The sequence below is a fragment of the Macrobrachium nipponense genome, chromosome 42 (genome assembly GCF_015104395.2).
Source record: "Macrobrachium nipponense isolate FS-2020 chromosome 42, ASM1510439v2, whole genome shotgun sequence".
In the NCBI taxonomy this organism is placed as follows: domain Eukaryota; kingdom Metazoa; phylum Arthropoda; class Malacostraca; order Decapoda; family Palaemonidae; genus Macrobrachium; species Macrobrachium nipponense.
In genome coordinates, this window is record NC_061103.1 from 29,608,944 (window position 1) to 29,621,081 (window position 12,138).

The window sequence follows — 12,138 nt, forward strand, 5'->3', positions numbered from 1 at the left end:
ATTTTAAACATTAACACTTTTTTCAAGACTTACTATTTTATAAAAATCAAAATTTTAAATAAACCAAAATTTCAAGAGCTGCATATCCAACAAAATCTTCTTGGGTACAAACTGAAGAATTATCAATAGCCTTGGCAGCCATCATATTTCAAACTGAATGTTAATAAAAACATTTTTTACTGCTTTGTATCTACTTAAGGCTCACTATTAGTGTATGTCTTACAGATCTGTAAGTGACTCTTCATTATCAATTTGAAGTTGAAGTTATCTTTTACTCCAGTTTCCAAAAATTATAATGTACTTGAAAATGTAGCCACAAAATGTAATACTTACCACAAAGTTTAATCTAAATCTTATGAGCCACACAAAGCATACCTCCTCTGAAACTCCTTCTCTTTTCAAGCTCAAAGGTAGAAGGTTGTGACGGAATTACAGTCACAGTAACATTACCCTACTTACCAAAGAAATGTCCATGTGAACATACCAATTACAACAAATCTTGTTGTACTTACAATTTCAACACGTGAAACTCCATAAAATTAAAGAGAAAAACGAAAGGAAAAGAAAGCAAGACTCAATGTCCAGTAGCCACAGATTACCTCACGGAACCCGTTTGAACACTGGACGTAAAAATCTGAATGTCAAGTGAAATATTACCTCTCCGTGCCACCAGGCCCTGGCATGTAGACAGCACGACTACTAACAGAAAGAAGGTGGTTGGTAAGACGAAGGATAGTCAGCCATTCTGCATCATATTTTAATTCTAACGGTTCGGTGGTTGGAACTTCAATTACTTGGAGGAAGTCCCGACGCGGCAAGCACTTGTCGAGCGCCAAGAATTTTGTAATCTTCGGTTTGTGTGTATTTTCGTCCTGTATTGAGAAAGTAGGTTAACACTAGCATCTTTTTTTTAAGATATTACGATGACATGGCCCGATGATTCTCAAGCTCTTGTCAGAAAACTTAACTAATACTCAACCATCGTCCCCAGTGGTTCTCAGAGTAAGGGAAGGACTAAGAGGATGGCTTAAATAATGAAATGTATTGGTAACTAAAGAAATACGCTAATCGTCTTAAAATACTAACACACTACCTGCATAACTATGAAAATTCCATATTCTTGTACAATCACAAATATTACTATGAACAGTGGAAAGTTGATTAAAGAGTTCATAAATTTTTATACTTAAATGTTCATGGATAAATCTCTAAACTGTGAAATGATGCTGCTACTTGTATAAAAATCCCCACTAATCGAAGAATGAATCATCAGTCAATTTAAAAAAGGTTTCTCCGCCTTCTAGAATATAACAAATATATTTAAAATCACTTATAGTTTTGGAGTTCCTTGCTCTCTCTTCAATTTGGAGACACTAAACCCCAACTACCCCAAAGCTAGATTTTAGTGCCTCCACACTGAAGAGGGAGCATGATGCTCCATGACTGAAAGTGGTTTTGAATATATGTTTTCAAATTTGTGACTATCTTCAAACTTCAATGTTCGATACCGGTCTGTTATTATCAATTCTCGAATATATATTATACAGTGAAAATAAATTGCTCTCCAAGATTATTTTTTCTGTTATATTCCCAATAAAAAAAAATGCCCCAAATATGGTTATGTTGCAACTACTATAATAGTATTTATACATGCATCCCCGGTTAACAGCGGCATCAGTTAACGGCTATCCGGTTTTACAGCGCTTGTTTAGCATTAACTGGATTTTCTGCGCCCATCTCTGGTTAATGGTGCCGATGTTAAGTTAGCAGCGCTGTTAAGCAGGTTTTTAGTGCTGTTATCACCAATTTTTGGTTAACAGCAATTTTCAGTTAGCAGCATCGCCAGGAATGGAATCCCGCCGTTAACCAAGGGCTGCCTGTATACATTATCTAATTTTTCTAAATTTCAGTTTTGTACACTGATTAAGCTATACTTTATACAGTGGAATGCCCTGATCTCTTGGAGATGTATAACAAAAATGTTTTTATTTTCAATTTGACTCGGTTATACAACGTACCCTTCCCCCACTACACGTGATTTGGAAAGAAACGGTATAAACACAATTCTAAACATAAATAATAATCGCCAAAAATATTTGATTCGCAGCTCTTTTTTTTTTCTAACTAAAAGTATAGAGTCAGCTTTTGAATAATATACAGTGGACCCCCCTATTCACAGGGGATGCGTTTCAGACCCCCCGGCAAAGAGCTACAACCCGTGAATACTAGAACCCCTGTAAAAGTGCTAAGAACTGCCTATTTTATTAGTTCAAACTCAAGAAGACCCCACTTAAAATGCTTATCCCTGGTTTTTTCATAGTTTTATCACAAAAAGTGCATTAAATCATGAAATTATTGATATGAAAATATAGTAATATGTAGATATTTCTCATAGAAAAATACTCCATATACACGAATTTCCACAAATAATGGGTAGATATGGTCCATGGAGAAATCCGCAATTATGTGAGTTTGCAAATCTCGAGAACACAAATACGGGGGTCCACTGTATTACATATATTACTATCCTATATTACTGAAAATATATACTTGTTAATGCATAATTCAATAGTTTCATATTAATGCTAAAAAGAATATGCAATATTTAATGCTTTTAGAAAAAATTTCTGTAATTTACAAGTTTTTACTTTTTCTTATTAATTGCACAAATTCAGTAATTTTCACACAATGTACAACAAGTGTTTAGACTTAAAAGAGTTATTACCAACAAGCTGATGGTAAAATTAAACAATGCACAATATGTGCAAAATGCGAGGCACAATAAAGAACTGAGGATAAGAAAGTATAGTAATATAGTAAAGGTTTAAGATAAAACTATGATTAATAGGGGGCCCTATGTAAAGATTTACCAAATCACTAGACACTTAAACATAAAACTTGAGAGAAGTAGTAAGTTTACACCTTGAGCAGCAGGAAATCAACTAGTATAAATTGCACAAATAAAAAAAAGCCTTGTATTTTATGAAGCTACAATAACTAGAAATGACTATACAACAACTATACAACTAGTAAGCATAACTCCAATCATCCAGGTAATTCCTTGTAAATAAAAATATTGGGATAGTAGTTATGTAGGAAGGATTTCCAAAATCTACAAGAACATAGTATGGGAATTATTTCAAGATTAAAATTATTCCCAAGTTCAAATATTTATAATATTAACTTCAATGCAAAACCTACAACTTATAAATGGCTCAAAATGGGGGAAAAAATTTTACTTTAGATATTATTTCTAAAGCTGCACAAGGTATTCAACATTCTGAACACAGCTTATTTCATTAGTTTACCATTGTTTTTTGTACTTCAGGAAAAGCATTTTCAAATTGTAAGACACACCTTCCTCCCTACCTGAGGCTATAAATTATAGTATACCTCCTAGAGCTAGATGAGCTCAGTTACCCTCAAAGCTTCATCATAGCAATATTGTGATACAAGATTAGGCCCATATCCACAAAATGTTTATCCAACCTAAATAAAAACCACTATATATGTTTATAATTAAATTTGTCAGGTTTTCCTTTCTGTTTTGGAGTGGTAATACTAAGAATGAAAATATATGCAGTATGTCACAAACCAATGAGTTTCACGGTATGATTAATGAGCTAAATTCACTTGCATGTTCACTTGCATGTAGAAGAGCTGTGCTGTCAGTGCACCGCACACACTACTGAATAGAACAGAATAGGATCTAGGACAAAAGCCAAGTGCTGGGACCTGTGAAGTCATTCAGTGCTGAAAGGGAAATTGACAGGGAGAACATTTGAAAGGTGGAAAACCTCACAGTTCTACTATGAAACAATTGTTAGAGAGGGTGGGAAATCAGATGGAAGAAAGAGAACATAAGCAGAGATACAGTAAAAGGAATGAAAGAGGTTGCAGCTAGGGGCTGAAGGGACACTGTGAGGACCCTCTAGTAATGCCAACAGTGCACCACGTGAGGACACTATCCCCTACAGGGTTCATGGAGTGCAATGCAGGAATTACTTGAGGTTCTCTGCAGGGCCCTTCAGCCCCAGCTGCAATCCCTTTCATTCTTTTTACTTTCCTTCCATTCATATTCTCTTTCTTCCACCTTACTTTCTCCCTCTCCTAACAATTGTTCCATGGTGCAACTGAGAGGTTTTCCTCATTTTACATTTTTAAATATTTTTACTCTCAATTTCCCTCTCAGTGATGAATGATCTCATAGGTCCCAGAGCTTAATCTTTGGCCTACATGTTATATTCCAATCCACCCATTCCATAAAATTCACATATATGACATCCTTCATTCCTGGTATAAAAAACTAATAATTTTTCCTCTTAAAATGACTGTCCCCATTAACTGCCAAAATAACTAATATTTCAACCATAAAGGTTAAACTAGTAATAAGTAAGGAACAAACAGATACTGTTAGTGAAGGTGACCAGACATTCCAATCTCGAGGAACTATTCACTCAACTGATCTCCTTGGCTTCTTTCCAGTACCATTATATAAGCTTTTAAGCAGCACACCATACAAATTAAATCGCTTTGTCATTATAGCATGATTTAAAGCCTGTAAACTGGTTGTGGATTAAGTTCACGAGAGCTTGTATAACCCAATCTAAACCACATACAGGCAACCCCCGGTTATTGGCGAGCCAGTTTTATGGCAATTGTCTAGTGATGTTAACTATTTTTGGTGCTGATCAAAGGTTTTTGGTGCAATTATCGCTGATTTTCAGTTATCGTCACACCATCAGGAAAGGAACCCCCGCTGATTCCTGGTATGTATGTATGTATGTATGTATGTATGTATGTATGTATGTATGTATGTATGTATTGTATATATATATATAATATAATATACTATAGTATATATATATAAAATATTATATATTTTTTTCATATTCAATTCAACTAAGCAGACATGAGTTTCAGATTTAAAACTTTATTCATTAGTCTAGGACATTTGAGTAATAAGTCATATATCAGTTGGTCCAATCTCACACACTGAGCAACAGATGTCATACATCTAGTACTACTCTGAAATGTGGGATCCTTGTTGCATCCTCATCTCAATTTGATGACACTACACTCCTTTTATAGGTCCTTTTTGTTTAAAAACCTGATAATGCAGAACCAGGATGCCTATCTCTTCCTTAACCATTTTATTAGTCCTAGTACCATTGTCAGCAGTGAAACTGGAAGATTGATCTAAAAGCCAGTTGCACTGCCATGTCCTCTATCCTTACCCTTGGATTACCAAATGCTAAGACAAAGGAAAGGAAGTTCATGTATTACTACAAATATTGCACCCACTTCTGAAGGGAGAACTTGTTACCTTCAGATGCACACTATCTGGGTTGCTCAGCCTAATAAGGGAAGGGATCTGTAGATATGGAATCCTTTATCAGCCAAAGAATACTAGGTATCTATCAAGTCCTCATGCTAGCACTGCAGCACTTCCTTGGACTGATGGCAATTAGAATCATGACTCCTGGTCTAAGGAAGAATAGTCAATATAACACTGATGAAAAGTATGAAAAACCTGGGTAAAATTCTCTATTGTTCACCATCCTGATTGCAATGTGAGTGCAATCCATGACTTCAAAAATACAAAGTCTATAGCACAAAAAAATCATTCCCCTTCAATATTTACCCTGTAGGGACAGACTCCTCTAGTTTCTATCAGTGGTATATAATGGGATTGGTACTCTTAATAACTGCAGACAAACAATCCTGAGGAACTCCTATTAAGCAGAAAGAACAAAGGAGTAAGAAGGTTTCCTAATATCTTTCTGCAGAACTGCATGGCAGTAATTTTTAATGCCACGGCAAAGTTTACCAAGATGGCAGTGGTGCTACAGATTACCAAAAATTCTCAATTACTTCAGACTAGTTACAGTATCAGAACCTGGAAAGACTTGTGAAAATTCCATATGTTCTACCTACTTTGCAAATTTTCCAATTAATTAGTCATAAATTCAAATATTTTTACAAATCTCAACAGCAGTGAGCTTCATATACTTGGTAAGAAATCATCAATTTTATCATTTCACTCTAGAAACTACATTCTAAATTCAGATCATTACACTAATATTATAATTTTATTACATTTTCCCCTTGTATGCATATTTTTTTCAGTAACACTGATAGTCTACAAACAAGTAAATGAACTTTATGGTTAACTCTCAAATTCTTGAGAAAATTTAAAGCAACAATAGAACTGCAAAATTACTTTAATATTTCTTTATAACGAAAGGTAACAATACGAACCTGACTCTAGCGACAAAAGTCTCATGGCTTTAGGCAAAGGATCTATTTCAAATATGTGATTTGATTAAAAAAAACTGGTGCACTCAAGTCACAGTTTACAGTCATTCAGTTTATGTATATAAGCCTATAGTGCCTCAACGCTTTATGACTTCAGTAGTTATCAGCGCAGTGTATCAAGAGTAAAACCAAAAGACAGACCATGCCTTTTGCAACCCTCAGCTGCTGGGACATTATGCATAATCCAATAGGCCTTAACCATTTGAATGTCCTCTCTCATTGAAATCACCTCAATGTGTAAAGGAACACTTACCAGAAAGCTGGCATCCTTGCAGCACCAGCATATGACAACATGCAAATTTACTTACCATGAGAAGCCATTAAAGGGTACTACTCCAAAGGCTACATGGCTTACCTGATGTTTAAGTAAAGCAGCGAATTTTATATGTAAATGTCCTGAAAACCAATATTTTGGTTTTAGTTTCTTCAAAAGCTCTTCAGCAGGCCGGGAACCAAGTGTATTTGACATTATATCCTTTCTAAAGTATTTCTTAAATTTAAGTAACTGCTCTTTAGGTCCATGGTGATAAATTCCACGTGGCCAATCATGTGAAATGAAGATATCACTTTCACCAGAAAGCTGTAAAAAAAAAAAAAAAAAAAACTAAAGTCCATAAAAATATATCACATTAAATAATAAAAATTCTACAAACACACCCTACTGTATCATTACTAGAACAACATTTTGAGCTCTTTTTTTTTATCATTTAATGATACTACCTGTAATAGGATAATTTTTTGAGATACAGCACTTCTATCGAATCTTACATCCATTTCCATACAAAAAATATACAAAATTTTCTCAAAATATAAATGAAAAATGATCATTCCTATGTAAATGACAGTGAAATATGACTTACCAGAGACTGTTGTAAAAATGTCATTTTCTAGTCAACAAAGACTTTTAAATACAAAATAATTCTCTAGTCCTTATTTTACATGCTGGTAAGGTAGAGTAAACTAAGCTGAATTCATATGAACACCAAATGGGTATTATAGCAGTAATTATAATACAGTCACCTCTTGACTTCCCAGGTACTTTCATAGGGTATGACCTTCTGAGTAATAACATCTGCTTGGTAATAAAGACCCCCTTTATTTCCAGACTAAATTACCAATACTTTACACTGAAGATTCAAATTAGATTTACATCTCTTAAAAATCAAGCACACAATCATCATAAGAATATAGCTGATAAGTAAAGGCTCTTAATATGTAAAGTAGTAAGAAGATGTAATGTCTGCTGAGCCGAGATCTTTACTATGAGAGTTAACTACTTAAGCCCCTATTGCAATGCAGTTCAATTAGTGCTGTCAATTCAATTAATTTTCTAACTAAGAATGCTAAGTAACCTCCAGTTGCACCATTAAGCCCAAAGGTACAGGTGGCTTCATCAATTTCCATATAACAGTTAGTTAATTCAACATCAGGAACAAGTACCTGTTGGCAACACAGTCTGTGAAACAATGTATACCTAACATGCAACAGAGCAACAAAAAGCATGTTTGCCTAAGAAAGTGTTGTTGATTAACAGTATTAAATTGAAATATTATAGTTGCCGATCTCCTTAGCTGGCAGTTATGTCTACAAAATTCATGAAGCCCACTATACCAGAAGTTTAAGCTGTGATATCCAATGTAACAATTCACTGGTATAATTACGACTTACAAGAATAATATAAACTTTCATAAATACAAGAATAATGTAAATTTTCATAATAAAATTTATTAATTGGATACTTACCCACTGTTAAAGTTAGCTAGATCTCTGGACTGATTAGGTGCGTCAGCATTCAAAAAAAAGTGGGGAAAAAAAAAATCAGTGGCTGCCCGGATGACTGTCTAGTTCACCTGTTCTCCACCAGGTGTTAGAATTCTTGACAACCCACTAATTTGTGGGAAGGCTGGGTGGGGTCTACTTTAACTGCAGGTTATGAAAATTTGAGATGAACTTTACCTAGTGTTAAAGTTAGCGGATTCCCACAAGAAGAGGACAGTGGGTAGTTCAGCTAGAAAAAATTTGCTCAGCCAATCGAGCTAAAGGTTTCTTGCATGAAACCCAAAACATTCTTACCCAGAATGAAACAGAAGCGGCATGAAAGGACCTGTGTGCCTGGGTCCAAAAGTCCTATAAAACAAGTCGCTCCTATACAAAATTTGTACCTTCATATTCCCCAAAAATAAAAAGAGCCAACAGGATTGCTCTTTCTTCGGCACGGGAAAAGACTACCCCCTATTAGTAATGGATTAATGGCTTTACCTACTTAAGGTAGTGAGTGGGTAAAAACCAAATTGAACTTCTACTGCGCCACATCGATCCTGATAAATTGACATAACATTAAATGAAGTTACAACTGCTGCTCAGATTATGAATTTTTACTTTCAACAAAGGTAGAAGATATGGAACTGGTTCTCGTGCACTAGCCGAATTAAATATGCCACAGAGGACCTTGCGTTCTTTGAAAAAGATGTTCTAGGTTTCTAACACACAAAAGAAAAAGTTAACTTTGCCTCTTCCAGGCATAATCTTCAATAAATACATTCTAGGTTTTCTAGAACCACAAAACAAAAAGTTAACTTTGCCTCCTCCAGGCTTAACTATTGGAAAAGACAGTTAATTTTCTAAAACCACACAACAGAAGATTAATTTTGCCTCTTCCAGGCTTAACCTTTGACAACATCATCTAGGTTTCCTAAAAACCCAAAATAAAAGGTTAACTTTGCTTCTTCCAGGCTTAACCTTTGAAAAAGATGTTCTAGGTTTCTAAAAGGGATAACTACCTCTTCCAGGCTCAACTAATCTTCTCCACTAAGGAGGTTACATTGGAATTCTTACTGTTCTCCGTAAAACATAGCCTAATATCACCCCCAGCTCTAAGGCAGAAAGATAAAATAGCATTCCCTTTACCAAATCTTAAAGAAGGGTGCCTGCAATAATTTTACTCATTAACTGCCAATAGTGCTAAATAAAAGGTTTCATAGTAAATAATTCAGATAAAGAGAGACACTGATATAGAGATGAAAGGACCTCAATCTCAACACTGTTAAAGAACATGATGCAATACCAAGGAAAGTATGGAACAATAACTTTGAAAGTCCTACCATCTCTAAGAAAGCAGAAAAACCTTGATGTCTACAAGGTTCCAGGTGCTGACAATTCCTCAGAATTGCACCCTCAGCAATACACAGACTGCTGCTTCTGACACAAGGCCACAGTAGTTTTCCATTTGATTAAGGATAGACCCTATCTTAACTTGAAAATCCCCTTATTGGGCGGGGACATTCTAGCATCTCCATGCAGTTAAGGAGATGCATAAGTTAGTGGAAGTGCATGGAATTGTATAGTTGAATTTATTTCTCCTTAATGGCAGAATAAGAGATACATCTACCGAGAGCACTAGAAATTCTGAAAACCATTTGCTCTGAGGCCACAAGGGCTCTACAGTAGACACTTAAGTGATCTCTGAACTTGAAATCGCTCAACATTACTTAGTGATACAAGGGGAAGGCATATGAGTCTGAATCAGGTCACATTATGGAAACAGCCGCTGCTCAAGCCTGAGGGCCATCAAAGGAGTAGTAATCCTCTGGGCATTCCTGTTCATCTACATGCTAGGAAGTCTACATGAGGAGCTCCCATAGCAACTGCTGAACTTACGGTGTAAAGACCATTTGTAGGTATATTCCTGAATCCCCAATTGCCAAAATACTGTTTTTCCATAAAATGAATAATCAAACCAATATTATTTTGTTCATTTCACTCAAATCAACAAACTTCCCACAAAGACTTTGTTTCTGACCAGGGATAAACCTGCTAGGCATCTCAGATGGTCTTTCCACTGCCCTGACATCTAGAAAGTTTTACCAAAATGTAGTGCTAATCATTCTATGTTGTATGAAAGTGTAATGACGTTACTTAAAACTGTTTAGTGTTGGACAACAAATGGAAAAACCAAAACCTGGACATTGGTTACATTGACCCTCCTACAGAACCTGGCAACAAAGATGGTTCTGGATTACTTACAAACTTAAAGAAAGTTGCAAGTTGTAATTTCTTACACCAATACTGTACATAGAGCCTGATTATCTGATAAAATCACCAGTGAGGCCACGTTCCTAATTAGCCCTTACTATATAGGAAGCTTTCTTCAGGCCTAAAATTCCTCACGAAGCAAATGTCTAGTCATGTTTGACAGACAAGCCTGCACAGTTAAGTATCATCCCCATATCACTAGATATGACTAAGGATTTAGAGAATTAAAGGTCGCAATGCATAAAAACTGGGTCAGGTGAAGGAACCTTGCTCCTAAAAATCGCCACCTCCACCTAAAGGTAACAAAATCCATGCCAATACTTATAGAGTTGCTGTACACTAATCTAAACAAAGTGCACATAACAGCAGTACCTTCTTCTAAATACATCTTGAAGGAACTTGCATGACTGAAGATGTACTGGTTAAGAAGAATACATTTCTGCATGTCTACCAAAAGTCTGACCATTCTTAGAAAGACACTAAAACTCATGCCAGAAAACCACAAGTATGAGGACAGACACAACCTGTTATTCAGTCTAAATGTCCAAGAATGACCAGCTATTTCCAATTGTATATGAAGCTAGGAAAGACAGAGGTAAAAATTCCCAGTGAATTACTGCCTGGTCCATTCATTCTCTCTAATATGTACAACCTTCTACTGAAGAGAGACCTCTGCTGAAGACGACAAAGGAACAGCTATAAACAGGAGATTAAAGCATTGGAGGACAACCAAAAAAGAATCATAACTTCCCTTCACTGTCTCCAGCATGTAAGGTACTGGTCCCAAGTCTCCAAGCATGCCAGAAGGTTGCAACTGTCCATCTACCAGAACCTGAGGTCTGCACTTACTCCCAGAAGGTATAAAACAAGACTGTACCAATAGATACTCCCTTATCACCTTAACCTGAGCTGCATAAGCAGACAGAGGCAAAAGTGTCCTCACCTCTACCAAACCAAGTTAGTGTAAGCATGAGCAAATTAGCATGCAGCATCAGAAATTAGTAAACTCTCCTCCTCGCTAAACTCCCGCTGGTGCCAAACCTTAAAGCTGGCTTCACAAACTTTCTAGGTTGGCACCTCCATCTCTAAGCTGATGCAGAGAAGACACAACATATTGAGTAAAAGGTAAAAACTAAACAAGCTAGACTGAGACTATCAGCATGTCCAAAGCACCTGTCAGTCTCGAGTTTGTCTTTCACAGGAAAGAGAAAGAAACAGAAACTCCTGCTGAAGACGGTTTAAGCGCCAATAAGTGCTTGTATCATGAGGTGGAACCTGGCTCTCCATGACTTCATTAGACACAAGAAGACAAAGCCCTGGCAGACCTAAAGGGTGCTTTGAGCGTCCGAGTACCAGAAAAGTTACAGAACACACTCTAATTGAAGGCAAAAGCTTAGGTTCTCTTCTCAACAACTGGTGACAGGAAGCAACACTTGTTGATATGAGATGCCAGCAGCAGAGCATTGTATTGCATCCACAACTCGATGAAAGGGAGACAGTCTTAAGTGACTAACAGAGTCAAGCTACTCAGCTACGTGGGCTGATGGAAATGAAAATTAGGCGCAAAAGAAAATAGGAAAGACTGGGAGGCAGTCCTTTACAGCACATCATTAGAAAGCTCTGAAACTAGAATAACATCTAGCTTGGAAAGAACCCCAGATCCCACAAACATCGTAGATTTGAAAGAGAAACATTAATTGAGGCAGCAGTAAGACTTGCCAATAGCCGAAGAAAAAGCATGCAAAGAACGAACTAGTGCATTTCCACGAAGAAAGAGGAATAGGCTAG

The 12,138-nt window shown here is 36.3% G+C and overlaps 1 protein-coding gene across 2 annotated transcripts in view; it reads right to left on the minus strand.

Moving 5' to 3' along the window:
* Positions 1-657: 657 nt before the first annotated feature.
* Positions 658-12,138, minus strand: part of LOC135213033 (lariat debranching enzyme A-like) — a gene marked incomplete at its 3' end in the record, with an annotated part of 57,981 nt that continues 46,500 nt past the window's right edge. For both annotated transcript variants that reach the window (XM_064246845.1, XM_064246844.1), the window contains 2 exon segments: positions 658-872; positions 6,674-6,898. In XM_064246845.1, coding sequence (XP_064102915.1) covers positions 658-872; positions 6,674-6,898 — 440 coding nt within the window.